The 19,237-nt window shown below is 38.3% G+C and overlaps 1 protein-coding gene across 2 annotated transcripts in view; it reads right to left on the minus strand.

The window, feature by feature from the left end:
- Window positions 1–1,753: 1,753 nt before the first annotated feature.
- cmip.L (c-Maf inducing protein L homeolog) overlaps window positions 1,754–19,237 on the minus strand; it is a 126,285-nt gene continuing 108,801 nt past the window's right edge. The window contains exons 14-21 of one of the 2 annotated variants that reach the window (XM_018256308.2): window positions 18,523–18,648; window positions 10,731–10,847; window positions 9,106–9,246; window positions 7,485–7,532; window positions 7,104–7,250; window positions 5,464–5,569; window positions 4,984–5,054; window positions 1,754–2,570 (exon numbers count right to left, since the gene is read on the minus strand). In XM_018256308.2, coding sequence (XP_018111797.1) covers window positions 2,517–2,570; window positions 4,984–5,054; window positions 5,464–5,569; window positions 7,104–7,250; window positions 7,485–7,532; window positions 9,106–9,246; window positions 10,731–10,847; window positions 18,523–18,648 — 810 coding nt within the window. In that variant the 3' untranslated portion in view covers window positions 1,754–2,516. 2 annotated transcript variants of the gene reach the window in all.

The raw sequence follows: 19,237 nt of genomic DNA on the forward strand, positions 1-19,237 counted from the left end.
AGGGGCTAAGGTAGACAGTCGTTTGGGAAAGTTACACTTTTAGGGGGGTGCCTTGTAAGTTTATTGTTGCGTTGCGCAATATACTTTTGCCTGGCAGCTAGGAAGAAAGTACCACTCTTAACAATACCACAGATATACAGTTATGGGACCTGTAATCCAGAATGCTCAAGACCTGGGGTATTCCAAATAATTAATCTTACCGTAATTATACCTTGAAGGAGAATTCAACCCCTTCAGCACTAAAATCCTCCCCCCTCCCCTGTGTTCCCCCCCCCCCGGGCAAATGCCCCTTACTTGTTACTGACCCCTCTGTGCAGTTCCTCACCTGTTGAGTTCACGGCAGCAATGTTCGCCCATGCGCTCTTCTTCCTGTATTTGCCGGCATTTCGGGATTTTCAGAAACTTCGTGACTTTCGGGCGCATGCACAGTAGATCCTTACAGGTAAATCCCTCTACAGCGCATGCGCCACCAAATGCCTAGGGGCAGGTCCGGACTGAGAATTAAAATAGGCCCTGGCATTTCAGGTACACAGAGGCCCAATCAACCCACATAGAGGCCCAAACAACCCCCACCAGCCCACTAAATACTGACTTTCTATGGGACCTTAAAGCAGCCCCTCTGGCATTTGCCAGAACCCACAGATTGCCAGTCCGGGCCTGCTTAGGGGGTTTTATAACACTTTTGAAAAGCTTTACAGCATCTTATCTATCATAAACAAGCACAAAAAAACCCCAAGAAAACCAATCAAAGTGATATTTTGCTTTCAAACAGTCGGTGGTCAAAATCCTGATTCCAATGACCTCACTGTGCAATGAATGTTTTACAGTCTTAAACAAGCAATAAACAGCAAGGTAGAACTGAAAAAGCAATAAAACCTATAAAAATACAATAAACTAACTACGCAGTGTAATGTACATTCACGCTACTCACATTGTGCAATAACACAAAAAAGAAAAAGGGGTGAAAATATACCTGATACATACTTTGTACCTGTGCATGTGGGTCACTTACCTGGGTAAAGCCAGACAGGCTGATGATGCAGGAGGGCCACCATCAGGTCTGGACTGAGATTCAAAATAGGCCCTGGCATTTCAGCTACACAGAGGCACAAACAGCACCTCACTAGCCCACTAAATACTGACTGTCTATGGCAACTTACAGCAGCACCTCTGGCATTTGCCAGAACCCACACATTGCCAGTCCGGGCCTGACCACCATATTGCTCAAGATGGCAGGTACTGTAACTTCAAAAAGCAGGGATAACAGCAAACATGTGGTTTCTACATCTGTTGTTTTTCTGGGCCCCTGGGTGATGTCATTACCTTTCTGCTTGTTGTCTTGCGGCAGAGAAAGGAGCAGGGAGCAAAACAGCAGATTTAAATCTATTCCTCCAATGTACAGACCTTAGAATCTATGGTCCCTTTATCCAATATCTGCAGCACTTAAAGGCACATATCACAGGAAAATGGTTTACACCGCAAGTGGTGTGGCAGGTCTTGATTGGTCACATGCATAATGAGCAAGCCTCTTGCACACTCTTTATGCTTGTGTGTGTGACATTACACAAATGAGAGAGCAGGGACTCATTATTTGCTTTTCAAGTCTCAAAATGGTCGCCCACACAGGGACCTCTCTCCTGTTGCAGTCAGCATTTCGTTTGTTATGAGCATTTTTTGAATGTGAACATTTTATTTTTTTCTTATTCCAAACATTTATACACTCTGCGGTTCAGGGGAGATATGAAATACACCATACATTTACCATGGTATTTATTCAATAGGGCTTTCTGTTCTGAAACCAAAAGCAAAACAATACACAAACGTTAATAATATTACAATCAACAAGACAGCGACAAACTACTTTGTACAGTTCTATTTGCAAAAAAAGGGTAGGAGGAAAAAAAAAAAAAAAGAATTAACAATTTATAAATAAAAATGCAGGTCCCAGACCTGCTGAACGTGAACCATTTTCTTAAATAGGTGAATTATGTAAATCTTATGTACAACAATATGAATTCTGCAGAAGAGTTTCAGGGCAGAAGAAGAAGGTGCAAAGAATGCGTCTTTCTTTTTATGGTTATGGACTTGCGATTTCTTTGCAGTGAAAGGGCAAAGTGGAAACTTCTTAAAATCAGTCCGTCCGATCAAATCAAATAATAAAAAAAAAACATACAGAAACATATGCATTCTTATTTTTTCCAACACAGCATGAACACGTAGGCAAATAAAAAATAATTCACAAGGGTTTATTTCTTCAGGATTATCTTCTTGCATCTACAAAGTCCTTTTTTTTTTTGTTTGCTTTGTTTTTCCTTTTTTTTTTTTTGCGAATTAAATTAGATTAATGTTTGAAATTCTGAAGCTGTAAATATTGGTTGAATACGTCCATCCTCCCTATGTAAAAATGACCTCTAACTCAAAACCACATTTTGTAGTCCAAGAAGCATTTTCCTCTACAGTTTTACGATAAGTCAAAAGAGCACTGAAGGGCAGCCTTCTTCAGAGCCAAGTTAAAGTCACCAGGCTTCGGTGTAACGAACATCCACCTCTTTAAGGTTTGGCAGCTTGGCCTGTTAAAAGAACAAATCTCGTATTATCCAATGGCCAAAGACAAACAAATTTGGAACATGATATAACATTTTGGTTTGGAGTTTTTACTATTGTATTTAAGGGTTGTTGTTGTGGTTTTCTAGTTACAACTCCCAGCCTGCTGCCATGTTGGATGTTGGGGGGGGACACTGGTTGGACACCCTGATGGATTTACTTAACATTTCTAAACATTGTTACAAATAATATGCAATATGCGTATCAATGCAAACCAGCCAATCTGCTTGCCTCTGCCCACTCCTGTGTCTGCACTCACAGGCAGATACTCAGAGTGGATTTTGGTGTGAGGATGCATGCTTATGTGTTTCCATGCTGAAATCCACTCTCTGTGTCTGCACCCAGATAATGCAAACACAGGAGTAGGTGGGAGGCCAGAGGATCAGCTGATCAGTCTCATGTGGCACTTGCCTTACAAAGACTGATGCTCCAGAAGCAGAACAGGAGATACTTTTCCAGCTTAAACTGCTGAAAACTTCAGACTTTTCAGTTGTATTCAAACAGGGAGGTTAAACAGGAACAAAGCTATAAATACAACCAGCGTTGAACTGGGCTGTCCAGGGATCACCAAAGCTGTAACCTAGTATTGCTAACCGGGTCAAAAGTGCCTGCATGGTTTTCCAAATAGGAAAAGATTGACGTGGCGATCGGGCAATCACAGATCTCCATGGCACAGCCCCACCCCTGTTACATCACACCCCACCCCCTCTATGTCATGGCTGCCTCCCAGCCCAGAATTAATTGGGAGGAAAGGTGGCAACCCTACTATAACCTCAAGATCCCCAATTGCGACATCAAGAGCCCCCTCTCTCGATAAACCCCTCCCACCACCCCCACATTTCATCATTCGTTTCCTAAACTCACTCGAGGCTATGATTGGGCAAGATGGGTCGGTGGGGCCCATAAAAGCCCGGGACCACCAGGTTTTTTCCCAGTGTCCTGTCGGCGCAGTCCAACCCTGAATACAACTTTATCAAATTAATCCACAGAACTCATGTATAGCAACAACAGTATTTCATACACCTGATATTGTTTAAACTGTCTGTTGTGTACCACACCATATTACTTTTATTTCTCTTTGATGGCAGCAAGCTGAGGATGCTGGGAGTTGTGCTCACAACAGATGGAAGACCAGGAGTTTGACCTTGCTATTTTTGCTGCAGATTGTTAAAGGGTGGCTTAGGAAATCTAATTTAAAGTAATCATGTGGCCAGCATCTGCTTACTCTGGCATCAACAAAGCAGAACAAGCCAGTGACTGTTCATAGCAGTTAATTCTACATTTAACACAATTACTCAGTTACTAAGGAAGGTAGATCCAATTATACCGATAAGGACCTTATGGATATATTTAGCATGGTGGCAGAAGAGCAGGATATTAAAGAAAATTAAGTACACAAAATATATGAATGCAGTAGTCAAAACAGGAGAATGGACTAGTCATAACAAAGCTGGAAAATTAAGACACTGAAAATTAAAGTAAAATCAACAGTATTGAAGGATGCCCATAATAAATTGGAACAGGGCGTTTTAAGAAGAGATTTTGCTTTCAGTAAATTACTTGGGTTATGTTGGGACACTGAGTTCTAGCTACTAGCCTGCCACATGACTGTTAATAAGGAAATGCTGTGTGTGTTGGTAGAGACAGCAGGCTCAGCAGCACCTCAGGGTGGTGGGGACCCTTACTAATAAATAGACTTAACATATCTGCCCCAAATACATCATTTTACATAGAAACATCTAGTCAAATCACTGGCCAGCAGTCAGGTGCTCATCATTAAGCTGGCAAAGAAATACGGGCAAGCGTTACTGCTTCATATTTAACAAGGTATTTCACCTTTAACTTTTATAGAATGCCCTATTCTTATCAACTTTTCAATGTGTCTTTAAGTTTTGTTTTCTATATATATAGTTTTTGAATTACTGGCTTCCTTTTGTACCTCTCCTCAGCATTCAAATGACCCCAGCAGCCAAAAATGTAATGCTTTGGGAGACCATTATTTTACTGTTCTTTTTTATTTAAATATCAGAGCTGCTGAACAAAATACTAAATTATTCTAAAACCCCAGAAATGTAAAAATGAGAATCACCTGCAAACTGTCTCACAATATCACTGTCTACATCTTATCAAACGTTGCACTGCCTGGTTGCTAGGGTAAATCAGACCTTACCAACCAGATAGCTGCTGATATCATTATCAAACTGGAAAGTTGCTGGACAAAAAAAGCTAACATTCTAAAACCACAAAAAAAGTAAAAATGAGGACCGCCTGCAAATTGTCTCACAATATCAGAGTCTACATCATGTCAAAGTTGTTTCAAGGTGAACCACCCCTTTTTAATATGGCAACCAGAATCTAGTCTAGTGTTTTGTATCTTACCTTGAGATCCTCATAGGTGTCTGCTGACAGTTTGGTGCTGTTCATGTTTAAGTTACACAGGCTCTTCATAGCTACATGGAAAACCAGAAAGTGTTTTAGTTCTCTAAATGTGATCCAATGCAGTTCATAGCAGGGCAACAAGGCAGGACAGAAAAAGAAATGAGAGGAATGGGGAACAATTTGGAATTATTGTATATACTAAACATTCCAGAGGGTGCCATTCCACCGAATGCATAATTGTAGTTAAGAAATCCACTTGAACCTTGCAGTATATCTAGATTTCCTAGCATGCCACAATCCTGATATTTCTAAAGGTAGGTACTGAACTAAACACCCACAATACAGGATTATTGCAGTCTTCACTGCAGCTCTTTGAACAATCACCGAGCTACTGTACCTCCCAATGATCTTTAGTAAAGTGGATTAGCCTGACAAAGGGGTATGGGGCAGGAAATGATGAAAAGGGGGTGAAATTCTTACAGCTAAGTGCCAGGAGTCCAGCATCTGAGACTGGGGTCTCACACAGGTTGAGAACTTGCAGAGTGGTGAGGTGCTCAGACAAAACCCGCAGCCCAGCATCTCCAAACTGAAGAAAAAGAGAAACAGCATTTCAACATTTTATTTATGGCTCCTATGTGGGCAAGTGTTTTACACAGGAATGCATTGAATCATTACGTTTTGGCTATTACAATACCATAAACAGCACCTTCATAAATGAGACCTTTCCTGTAGTTATTGCAATTAATGCATAATGTACCATCGTTTCAAAAAGATTCAGACAAGTACCGAATCTGAACTCTAATTTCCATATTAGAATTTGAGAAAAATAAATGTGCGCGATTTTTAGTTGTTTGGAGCTTTAACGTCACATGAATTTCAGGTTTCTTATTTGGTTCAGCAAAACACTTGGGATTTGTTTAAGTCCCTCAGAAAGAGCCAAGATTAAAACGAATCCTGGAATTGGTGTATGTCTAATGTTATAACCTTTACAGGACCCCGTACTCTTCTGCACTACTTTTTGTGTGTTTAAATTATATTGTTCATGTGGCTGAGCTTTTACAAAGACACTGAAAACGATGGTACACTATAAATGAATTGCAATAACTACAGGAAAGGTCTCATTTATGAAGACACTATTTATAAGTACTATATGTTATTATGAACAGAAAACCTTATTTATTTACATAAATCTCAATTTCACATTTCTCTCGATTTTAAGCTTTCCTGCATTTTACATCTGTTTTTGTTAACCCACCAACATATAATGCATAATGAATCTTAAATCTTTCTAGATTTTAGACCATTTTTTCTGGTTTGCCTGAAACATGTAAAATGGATGTTCTACTGTACACTTATTTAATGTATAGACATAACCCTTTATATTGCATTAAAGTTTAAATGAAATCAGAGACTCCAACTGAACACTCCCCTAATCAACTGGTGTCCCTCATTGATCTCAATGTCAAGTGTTGGAACGAGCACTTAATTTTACTAAGACATAAGAACTCAAATAAGCATCTCTTGGATTTAAAGGAAAAGGAACACCAAAAAAATTAAAGAGTTTTAAAGTAAATAAAATATAATGTACTGTTACCCTGCACTAGTACAATTGGCGGGTTTAGAAAGACTACTATAGTTTACATAAACAAGCTGCTGTGTAGCCATGGGGGCAGCCATTCAATGCACAGGTTACATAGCAGATAACAGATACACTCTGTAGAATCCTATTACACAGCTTATCTATTATCTGATAAGTAGCCTGTGCCTTTTCTCCTTTTTCAGCTTGAATGGCTGCCCCCACGGCTACACAGCAACTCTCTCTAAAGCAAACACATAAGTTTTACCAATGCAGGCCAACAGTGCATTATATTTTAACTTTACTTTAACCCAGTTTTATTTTTTAGTGTTACTGTTCCTTTAAGACGCAATGGGGAAAACAAGATCATATACAACTTCTAGTGTTTCCAAAATAATTATCCAGCCCCTCAGGTTGCACTGATGAATTGTTCAAGGTTAAAACAAAAAGACCCATACATCATTAAATACTTTCCTCTTGAAGCCATATTTATATTGCACCCCAAAATCAGCTTTTAGCTGAGAAAGCCTCTGGTTATTCCTACCTGAGTTGACCACAGGTTTAGTTGCTTGAGTGAAGGCAGTTTTATGAGTTGTTCTGCGCAGGCACTCGTTACATTGGTGAAGGCCAGGCTGAGGTTTTCTAGGTTTCCAAAAGAGCCAGAGCTCAGTAACCTGGCAAGGTCAGCATCCTGAATAACAAAGTGAGAAGGTTCCTATTAGATTCATAAATTCTTGACATCTTGTTTTGTAAGCTGCATGTGCCAGCCAGAAATTAGGTTCTGATTAAAGAATCTAATTAGAGACTACATTAGAGAATAAGATATTCCCTTCAAGGCAATATTATTTTTGGATGGGACGGCTTTTACATCCCTTGCTGGATTGAAAATGATTAGCCTGTTTGCATTTGCTCAGGAGATACTTACTGTCGACTTGGATGGCAGTGTCAGACGAGTGGGTCCTCCTTTCCTTTGCTGCAAAACATAATCAGAAAACAAAGGTTACGCAGCAGCGACTAAAATGTAATCCCCAACCACATGGGCTCAACTTTTCTTTCATATCTTTAATAATCACTGGTGCTTCAGAGCTGGATCTATACAGCTCAAATAAGAAGGCTCTGATAACACAATTGTTCACTGATCATGTGAATGATTTATAAGATCTCATACACATACCCAACGCAGCACCTTTCATTACAATAATCTCTATGAATGTGTTATAGAGCAACTACTTTATTCTAACAAACCTGACATTCTTTAAAGTGGTGTACAGTCCCAGTACAGCCTGTCAGTACACAAAGTCATTTTACTTTTAATTTGTAAGTATTTGTCACCACTGGGTGACAGTATAATGAGTAATAAGTAATGTTACTGCCTGTTTGTATACTGAGATTACAGCTATTGCTTAAGTGAATCCACAAACCGTAATAGGTTTACAATTCAGTTAACAATGGCGCTACCCGCCATGATCTGTATATATTTACAGTATTTCGCAATTATAGCAATGGAGTAAACATTGTTAAAAAATAAAAAAGCACATTGACATCCAATTCATCATATCCTATTAACGGAACAGTTACACCAAAAAATTTAAGTGTTTTAAAATAATGACAATATAAATCAGTGTTGCTTTGCACTGGTAAACCTGGTGTGTTTGCTTCAGAAAAACTATTATAGTTTATATAAACGCTGCTGTGTAGCCATGGGGGCAGCCATTCAAGCACAGGATACACAATGGATCACAGATATGTTCTGAAGAATCCCATTGTATACTGCAAGGCTTATCTGCTATCCTGTGCCTTTTCTCCTTTTTCAGCTTTAATTGGCTGCCCCCGAAGCTACACAGCAGCTTGTTTATATAAACTATAGTAGAGTTTCTGCAACAAACACATCAGTTGTATGAGTCCAGCACACTCAGTACATTATATTTTCATTACTTTAATACACTTGGATTTTTTGTTACTGTTACTCTAAGCTTAATGTGGTCAGGAATAACATACTTTGCTGATAGATTAGGTAGCTAAGGGAGTGCAAGAGAAACCTCTGACTCACCACTGCTACCATCTTTGTGGAGCTTCTGTGTGTGACTCAAATCGTCTGTCTAGCCCAGTGAGAGTATTAGTGTGGAAATGCCGCCTGCACTGTGCAGTTGCTTTTGTGGCTTTACCAATGTGGAGCAACAGGTGTAAGTTTTGGATTCTTTGCACAAAATCTCTAAAGAGCAATAGTAAAATACACACGCCTTTGGGCAGAATTTCCGGCAAACTCGTGGAAGCAATACAATATTGCTTTCATTTCTCCTTTAACCTGTCGTTAGAGTTGGAGGGTTCCATCACTAAAGCAGAAGCTAACACAATATTTAGCAAACATGTTTTTATGACTGTCAACTGATGTGGCTATATCCTTTAATATTCGTCTTAATGACAAACTGTGACGGCAAAGGAAAACTGTAGACCTTGTATCAATGGCACCTGCTCCCTGTATTCTTTCATTTCACGGTCCAGACCACTTTCACAGACCTTACATGCAATATAAATTTAGAACCCACCAGCTCCTTTAACTCCCGCTGTCTGTCACACAGTTGCTCGTACATTCTCTTCCCTACGTCTGTGCTTTCCAGAGTAGAGATAATCTGCAACTGGGTGTCATTGTTTTCTATGATGTTGTATTCGAGCATCAGACAAAGAATCTGCAAACAACAAATGAGAAAATATTAGGCCCTATGAGTAAGTGCCCCTACAGGCACGAAACGCGTTAGCCCACTATTTATCATGTCCTAATAAATTTTTGTATTTTTTTACAATATTGACTGATTTTTGGAGGAACTCACAACTATATTGGTTTTGTTATATATAGATCAGTGTTGCTAGATGGGACATTTATACTAGTAGAACACTATGCGGGAAGGAAGTAGGGCACGGGGGGCTAGTGGAAGGTGGCGAATAGGGGCTTTTATCTGTAGGGGGGTTTACTTCTCCTTTATAAAATCATGTAAACATTAAACAAACTCAATTGGTTTGCACCCAATAAGGATTAATTATATCTTAGTTTGGATCAAATACAAGGTACTGTTTTATTATTACAGAGAAAAGGGAAATCATGTTTAAAAATTTGGATTATTTTGGATTATTATATTTGGATAATGGGTTTCCAGATCCCATTTATGTATAATAATACTACTATCAAAGGTCTGTAGGTTAGGCACAGTGGCGTAACTAAATGTTACTGGGCCCCACAGCAAATTTTAGGGCCCCCAACATATCCAGAGATTGCTCTGTTTTACCAATAAATGCTGAAATAGCTTATCATTCAGGATCGTGTATATTTTAAAGAAAGCAATATAACAGTCTGTGGTCTGAAGCTCTCAGGTGGGAAAGTCAGAAGTAAAGTAGGACAGGAAGTATTATTTTTAATACTGTTTCCAAATGCTTCTGTCTTCAAAATAATGTTTCATATTCAGGTTAATTTTACAGTCATGCATATCAGGTTTCTATAATGGCTATCTGTGCTTATTTTGCATTAGTTATTAGCAATTAATATTCTTTATTCAGGGGTATAACTATATATTACTGGGCCCCAGAGTAAATTATTCTTTAGGCTCCCAGAATGTCTACAGGTTGACCTGTTTTACCAATATTTATTGAAATTGTATATGAAATAAGGCCTCATAGGGGCCCCCTATACCTCCTGGGGCCCCCTGCAGCCACTGGGTCTGATTCCTCTCTAGTTACACCCCTGATTAGGCAAATGAAATCATTTTATACCAGTACTGGTGCATACTGTATTTTGTTACTTCATGCCTGTTATTCATACATTTAGTTTGTATATTCTCTACTATAGTCTCTATTTTTTTCCTATAGGCAGGTACTTTGTTATTTTAACTTATATTCAAACTCCACATGTAGATTTTTGCGGAATGCTAACATTCTTGGGAATACGTTCAATACATAGAACAGCCTGTGTACGAAGCCGCTCTGCATGGAGGAATGCAGACACCAGACTCTTTTAATTAGCATGGTACGTTCCAAAATGTGACATCATAGCACAAGGTGAAACAAGCTGCAGAGCCATGTGTATTTCACTAGCAGTGATTCACAAGATACAGCAAGTTGAGCCTGTGCATTAAATGCTAGAAGGAAAACTGTACATGAATATTAGAAGGTGTTCTCTTACCTCCACCATCGTCTGGTTGCCTCGCAAGGCAAGCAACATGCAAGGCCCCAGCTTGTTTTCGGCCAGAGAGAGCAGGAATTTTTTCGTTTTGTAGCAGGAACCCATCAAAATGTGAACCTGTATGAGAAAATCATTTTTATTAGTCTCTAAAATCTTGAAATCCATCAATACTGTATTTTACAATGAAACCGTTTTTAATGGGGGAAAAATGCTCCCCAGCCGTTTTTTGATGTAAGTTCAGTGGGGCTTACCTAGAATAAATGCAACATACAGACATATATGATTACTCAGATTGACAGGAACCCATAGCAACCTTAAAGGAAACAACACAAAGGGAACATATACACCTTTCTGACATAAAGGTATTCCACTGGGCTAAAAAATGGTGCATAACCCCCATCTGAACTTCTAAAAATAAAATGTATTTTTTTACACAGACATGCCCCATTCTACAGATGTAAAGAAATCTGTGATACAATTTTCCCAAACCCACCCTTAGCCTCACTTTGCAACCTCCCTCACCGCAATCCATTGTTAAGTGATGTTTTCTGGGACCAGACACACTATACAGAGGGGCTTGAATAACAACATATTGGCTAGCAATGGCAAATCTGTATTTATTTTCATGTAATAAAACAATTTTAAACCAATTAAAAAACCTTCTAAAATGTCCAGTACAAAAGTAGCCCACAGAGGCCCATGTATATGCCAGTGATCTCATTATTTGTGGGCTACTTTTATACTGAACATTTTAGGGTCTGGCCACACAAGCATGATTCGGGGAGATTAGTCGACCCAACGACAAATCGCCTGTGGCAATGCACGCGCGACGAATCGCCGCGTGTGCATTGCCGCAGTCGATTTTCATTTCAGCCGGCGGAGAGCAGGGGGAAGGAAGTATGGGGAGATTGTCGCCCCAAATAAGAGGAGATTTGTCGCTGAGGCGACTAATCTCCCCGAATCTGCTTGTGTGGCCAGACCCTTAGGTTTCCTAATTATAAGTGACTAAATTAAAGCAACTACGAAGCCAGCACACATTTAAACACAAAAAATTGATAGGGAGAGTTAGCATTCAGTTTATTTGTCTTTCAATGCTCAGTAAAATACATAAACATCAAACTCCTAGACTTTAACTTGGTTTTACAGGCTCAAACCCACACAATTTAATAATTAAAATATATACAGTGGTGTGAAAAACTATTTGCCCCCTTCCTGATTTCTTATTCTTTTGCATGTTTGTCACACAAAATGTTTCTGATCATCAAACACATTTAACTATTAGTCAAAGATAACACAAGTAAACACAAAATGCAGTTTTTAAATGAGGGTTTTTATTATTTAGGGAGAAAAGAAATCCAAACCTGTGTGAAAAAGTAATTGCCCCCTGAACCTAATAACTGGTTGGGCCACCCTTAGCAGCAATAACTGCAATCAAGCGTTTGCGATAACTTGCAACGAGTCTTTTACAGCGCTCTGGAGGAATTTTGGTCCACTCATCTTTGCAGAATTGTTGTAATTCAGCTTTATTTGAGGGTTTTCTAGCATGAACCTCCTTTTTAAGGTCATGCCACAACATCTCAATAGGATTCAGGTCAGGACTTTGACTAGGCCACTCCAAAGTCTTCATTTTGTTTTTCTTCAGCCATTCAGAGGTGGATTTGCTGGTGTGTTTTGGGTCATTGTCCTGCTGCAGCACCCAAGATCGCTTCAGCTTGAGTTGACGAACAGATGGCCGGACATTCTCCTTCAGGATTTTTTGGTAGACAGTAGAATTCATGGTTCCATCTATCACAGCAAGTCTTCCAGGTCCTGAAGCAGCAAAACAACCCCAGACCATCACACTACCACCACCATATTTTACTGTTGGTATGATGTTCTTTTTCTGAAATGCTGTGTTACTTTTATGCCAGATGTAACGGGACGCGCACCTTCCAAAAAGTTCAACTTTTGTCTCGTCGGTCCACAAGGTATTTTCCCAAAAGTCTTGGCAATCATTGAGATGTTTTTTAGCAAAATTGAGACGAGCCTTAATGTTCTTTTTGCTTAAAAGTGGTTTGCGCCTTGGAAATCTGCAATGCAGGCCGTTTTGCCCAGTCTCTTTCTTATGGTGGAGTCGTGAACACTGACCTTAATTGAGGCAAGTGAGGCCTGCAGTTCTTTAGATGTTGTCCTGGGGTCTTTTGTGGCCTCTCGGATGAGTTGTCTCTGCGCTCTTGGGGTAATTTTGGTCGGCCGGCCACTCCTGGGAAGGTTCACCACTGTTCCATGTTTTTGCCATTTGTGGATAATGGCTCTCACTGTGGTTCGCTGGAGTCCCAAAGCTTTAGAAATGGCTTTATAACCTTTGAAATTGAACTCAGGTGTGATAAACCACAGTTAAATTATTTTTTAACAAGGGGGGCAATCACTTTTTCACACAGGCCCATGTAGATTTGGAGTTTTTTTTCTCCCTTAATAACGTAAACCTTCATTTAAAAACTGCATTTTGTGTTCAATTATTTTATCTTTGACTAATAGTTAACGGTTTTTGATGAGCAGAAACATTTAAGTGTGACAAACATGCAAAAGAATAAGAAATCAGGAAGGGGGCAAATAGTTTTTCACACCACTGTATTAGAACTCAGTTTAAGGAATATTGCTGTATAATGGTTAAAAACTTGTTGTATACTACTGGAGTTATACGTTATACAACTATTAGTATCCTTCCCTTTTGTTTTCTGTATCTCTCTTGTTTATTTCAAAACTGAAAAAGAATATACAAAAAAAAAATACATGGATATAGGTTATTCTGCACTGCGCCTTATTTATCAGTATATCTGCCTTTAGGGCTATGGCACAAAAAGTGAATAGTCAGCCACTATAAAACTGCTGTACCATGGACGACTAATCTTCTGTCACAGAATTTCCTTCTCTGCCATAATTTGCATATGCAAATTAGGATTCGGTTTGGCCAGGCAGAAGGATTTGGCCGAATCCTGCTGAAAAAAGGCCGAATCCTGGATTCGGTGCATCCCTAATATCAACCAATCAGCAGTCGGCATTTATCGTAAAAGAAGCAACTAGCATTATATAGGATTTGCAGAATGATGTATGTATAAAAGCTTCTTCCTTCTGTATTTGAGATGGAAACTTTTGTGAGTGTTTCAGGTTCTGCTTTGGAAGCAGGGACATATGGTACACAGTAATAGCCCATAAATTCTGGCTCAAACATTTATCAACATTCCTTCTAAATCCAGGAATTGCTGCGCCAGGGCGGCCTTACTTCCTCCTACAAGCAAATGCCAAGAAATCCCGGGAGCACCATGAGAAATGCTGTACGCAAGGAAACTTTATGGATATCTACAGACGTGGAACTAATTTACTCAGAGCTCCGAATATATAAATAACATATAAAATATAAAATGACTTGTACGTAAAATCTTGGGATAATTGCATTTTATTCTGCATTCAGGTGCATCCAGGATTACATTTCCTTGCCTGGAAATTAGTGTTTTTTATCCAGGGAAGAAAAAAAGAAAAAGAAAAAGAAAGAAAGAAAGAAAGAAAGAAAGAAAGAAAGAAAGAAAGAAAGAAAAAAAGAAAGAAAGAAAGAAAGAAAGAAAGAAAGAAAGAAAGAAAGAAAGAAAGAAAGAAAGAAAGAAAGAAAGGGGGTGATAATGTATATGTACATGGCAAAGGTCTTTTATATGGTAAAACAAAGGTACAGGAATGCGCAGGGCCCCCAGCTTGGGGCTTTTAACCCCAGTGAACTCTCATACTAGTAAAGGAACAGTGTACTGATTGATTACAGGCATGGGATCTGTTATTGGGAATCCTGTTATCAAGAAAGTACCGAATTATGTGCCGTCTCCCATAGACGTATAAGCAAATAATTCTAGTTTTTAAAAACACTTGCTTTTCTCTGTAATAATAAAACAATACCTTGTACTTGCTCCTAACTAATATATAATTAAGCCTTATTGCAGGCAACATAATCCTATTGGGTTTAATTAATTATGAAATGACTTTGCGTAGACTTAAGCTATGGAGATCCAAATTACGGAAAACCCCAGGTCCCAAGCATTCTGGATAACAGGTACTACACCTGAATATCAAACAAATACATATTATTTTGCAATTTCTTACTTGGTAAGGCAAGGTCCAACCCAAGGCTAAGTGCTGTCAACATATATTATACTTTATTCATCCTGATTTGAACACTGTTTGAGGGTTATAGTGAAATTTACTGACAAGATTTCAGTTAATTTCAGCTCAGCAAGCAGTTTAACACCTCTCCGCACAGTTTTAAAGCACAAATATACAATGATATATATACTAATATATTACAATATTACAATTTAGGGCTGACTACATTATGTCACCATATTTTACAGAACATCTTTTAAAGATGTAAGGGTAAACCTCACGAAGACAAATTGTTTTTACCCTTTAATTACATAACTTGCTGATAAAGACTAAGCTATAGCTTAAGAACAGCTGCTTGGGGTGGGCTGAGGGTATGCTGGGAGGTGAAGTCATTGAAGACATCTTAGCCAGGCTCAATGTAATAACCTGCATCATAAACACTTGGTAAGGTCCTGGCATTCTCAAGGAATACTCCAGCCATAGGAATAACTGCCAGCTTAGAAATTCAATTGTGAAGATTGCTGGAAGGCATGGGGGAAATACTGTGTTAAGATACAGCTAGATCTTTATCAACAGTGGAGCAAAAGCAAGAGATATCACTGTGTAGCAATATATCACAATATCCAAAGAATAGAAAAGAACCCCCACTAGAACAGACTAAACTCAGGCAGTCACAAAGTATTATTGACACACTTATTTATAGTTAGTTGAATAGACACTTGAATATGCCACTTATTAAATTGTTATAAAGTGCTGTGCAATAAATTATAAAGTGCAGTGCAAGGATTATTAGTGAGGAGCTTGAAAGACCAAATTTCTTCTTTCCCACAATATTATTAGACAATTAATAGAGTGATACCAAATTGATCACCAATTTCTAAATTACTAGTAGTGCTAAAAAAATTTAATAATTATAATTGATTGACTAAAATGAGAATATTGAATATATTAGATTATAAAGTGCTACAGTGCTAAATGAATTTAGTAGTCCTTCCTAATTAGTAAGGTTCAATTCGTTAAATAACTAGACTGCCATTAGATAGGATAAAAATAAGAAATTAATTAAATCATTGCTCAAATTCATGAGAAAAGGAGGAAAATGAAAAAAGAGAGGGTGGAGTTGTCCCAAAACTACTACCTAATTTGTTCTATCCCTAGGACACCACAAAGGTGGAGAAGGCAGAGTAACCGGGACTGTGGTCTCGTGATTAACTAAGCCCTAAGCTGAGGGCTTAGTTAATCACGAGACCACATGAATTTGAGCAATGATTTAATTAATTTCTTATTTTTATCCTATCTAATGGCAGTCTAGTTATTTAACGAATTGAACCTTACTAATTAGGAAGGACTACTAAATTCATTTAGCACTGTAGCACTTTATAATCTAATATATTCAATATTCTCATTTTAGTCAATCAATTATAATTATTAAATTTTTTTAGCACTACTAGTAATTTAGAAATTGGTGATCAATTTGGTATCACTCTACTAATTGTCTAATAATATTGTGGGAAAGAAGAAATTTGGTCTTTCAAGCTCCTCACTAATAATCCTTGCACTGCACTTTATAATTTATTGCACAGCACTTTATAACAATTTAATAAGTGGCATATTCAAGTGTCTATTCAACTAACTATAAATAAGTGTGTCAATAATACTTTGTGACTGCCTGAGTTTAGTCTGTTCTAGTGGGGGTTCTTTTCTATTCTTTGGATATTGTGAAATTTTTGAATACTGACTGTAGTCAGACCTCCACCGGAATTAGAAGGATAAAAATCAAGGGGTGATTCGTGTTTGTATTTAAATTGTGTAGCAATATATGTAATGATCCACTCTTTTGGCTGAATCCTGCTGAATCCTGCTGAAAAAAGGCCGAATCCTGGATTCGGTGCATCCCTAATATCAACCAATCAGCAGTCGGCATTTAGCGTAAAAGAAGCAACTAGCATTATATAGGATTTGCAAATAAGCAGATAAGCAGATATTTTACCTGGTGAATTCACTTAGGACTAAAATGAGCCAATTCAAACATTTGGACTTAAGCTGGCCATAGATGTACAGATTTTTAAAAGATCCAATCGTTATCGTGAGACCACGATTATCTCGAAATGATCATTTAAATGTACGATGTGTCCATCAACTAAAAAGACCATTTCAGGCGATATTGCCAGCAAAACTGAACGGTAGCTGCCTGCTTGGCCCTGCAGACATAGATAGATTGCACTGGGGCCGATAAAGATTTTTTAATCTGGCCGATCAATTTTCTGACAGATGTCGGACGAAAAAAACGTAAGATGTACGATCGTTCGAATCCCACTAACTTCACGATAATTGGCAGATTGGTCGGACTTCGCTAAAATCGGTTGTTCAGCAAAGAAAAATATTTGCGTCTATGAGGACCTATAGTTTAATGATCAACTCATCCTGGAGATTAATAATATGCTGCAAAGACCACATACACAAACCAATGTTATTATTGACTTATGGTGATAAAGCTGGGTCCAGCAGACATCTGGATAGAGTTGCCACGGCATAGCAGGATCACAGCCCTGACCACGACCAAACTCCCATACACGATTTTACCTTTTTTATTAAAAAAAAAAAAAAAGCTTGATTTAATCGGTTCGGGTAAAAACTCGATATAATTGAGCAAAAACGTGAATTGTACGTTTTTTTTTGGTTTTTCCCGGAATCAAGCGCAGGCCACAGAAACTTCCAAATAGAATAGGGACTTCTGCCATTGACTTATACACAACCTCGGCAGGTCTGAGATATATTCAGGCTTTTTGCAGCGTCTGGCTTTAATAATTTGAGTTTTAAAAAAAAAACCCAGAAACATTTGAGTTTTTCCCCAAAATGCCTGACCAGATAAATACGGAGTTTAGTAAATAACCCCCTAAATGTGCAAAATAAATCAAAATAAAACATTGCTTGCCTTAGAACATATCAGTAATGGACTAGTTCTAACTGCAAATACTGTTACTTTATGCACAGAGGACTTTAGCCTACATCTTGTTAATTTATTTTTAAAGTACAAGGAAGTAGAAGGAAACCAATAAAGATGTGCATGAATTTCTGAGTAAGTAATTAACATGAAACACCTCCATTGCCAGAGGAAACTGCAGCATATTCCTTTGGCATGAAACTGAGCAAAGTCAACATGATTATTGCCATGCGAAACATGGATGATTTTAAAGGGGACCTGTCACCCTAAGAAATAATTCTAAATTCTTTGCTATCATGTTAGTTGAGAAAAATAAACTTTACTTACACTATATTTATTATTTAAATTGTGTTTCCTTTAGTCTTGGAATTACACAATCACAGCAAAAAGGCAGGCACCATTGTGTGGACTATACAATTTTAAAGCCTGAGGAGTGAAGAGGGAATTTGAGGAGTGCAGTGACATGTAGGAATTGCTGAATGGAAAGTGAAAGTAATTGTCTGCCCCACATCTATGCCTTAACCATAGAGGTGGGGAAAATAATAGTTGATTGACAGCTCAGATATTTAAACACCTTTATAACAGGTATGGATGTTTTAACAAAAAAAATATATTGTGTTCTATGTTTCATTTGCAAAGGACTTTCATTATGCAGCTTTTTATGTGTAGGTGACAGGTCCACTTTAAGACATAAAACATTAAACAGCCATAAAAATAACTCACATTATTGCAGACACGTACCATACTGGCAAAGAGTTCACCATCGTCATCGCAGGCCACCCCTCCCGGGCTGTACAACTGGAACCACCCGTCTTTCCCTGCTCTGACACTCAGGAGGCATGAGTGAACCTGTGGGGTACAAGGAACAATGGTTAGAAGCTTTGAGCATTGGCTCTGTATAAGGGCGACACTTCTCAACACCCATATTTTTATAGGAAAAAAAAGTACCAGCCATGCTTATGCATCTACTGTATTTTAGAACTTATGACCTTGTTTTATGTAAAAGACCCATTGTTTAATTGACAGGGAGAGGATTATTCAAGGTAGAACTTCATGAACTTTCTTTTTATAACCTCAATTACCTATCAATTTTACCCTTATTCACTGTTATGCTAATAAAAAATGTCTATGAAAACAATATAAGGAATATATTTTTTTGGTCACAAAACATGCTGCACAGGAACACTGCTTGTCCACAACATACAAGGCCATTTATTGATAGGGGTGTTTGCCTCAGCCATGGGATGTACACTGGCTCCATTTACAAGTATTCACTCATTAAAGGAAACAATCTGAATGCAGCATATGCGATTTTTAACTTGCATATCCTTATCCCAGGGTATTACGGAGGACCAAAGAACTTGCCAGGGTTTTAAATGCTGTACTGCTGACATAGTACCATGCTGCCAGGGATATACTAGTGAAATTCAGGTATGGG

This window comes from Xenopus laevis, chromosome 4L (genome assembly GCF_017654675.1).
Source record: "Xenopus laevis strain J_2021 chromosome 4L, Xenopus_laevis_v10.1, whole genome shotgun sequence".
NCBI classification, from domain to species: domain Eukaryota; kingdom Metazoa; phylum Chordata; class Amphibia; order Anura; family Pipidae; genus Xenopus; species Xenopus laevis.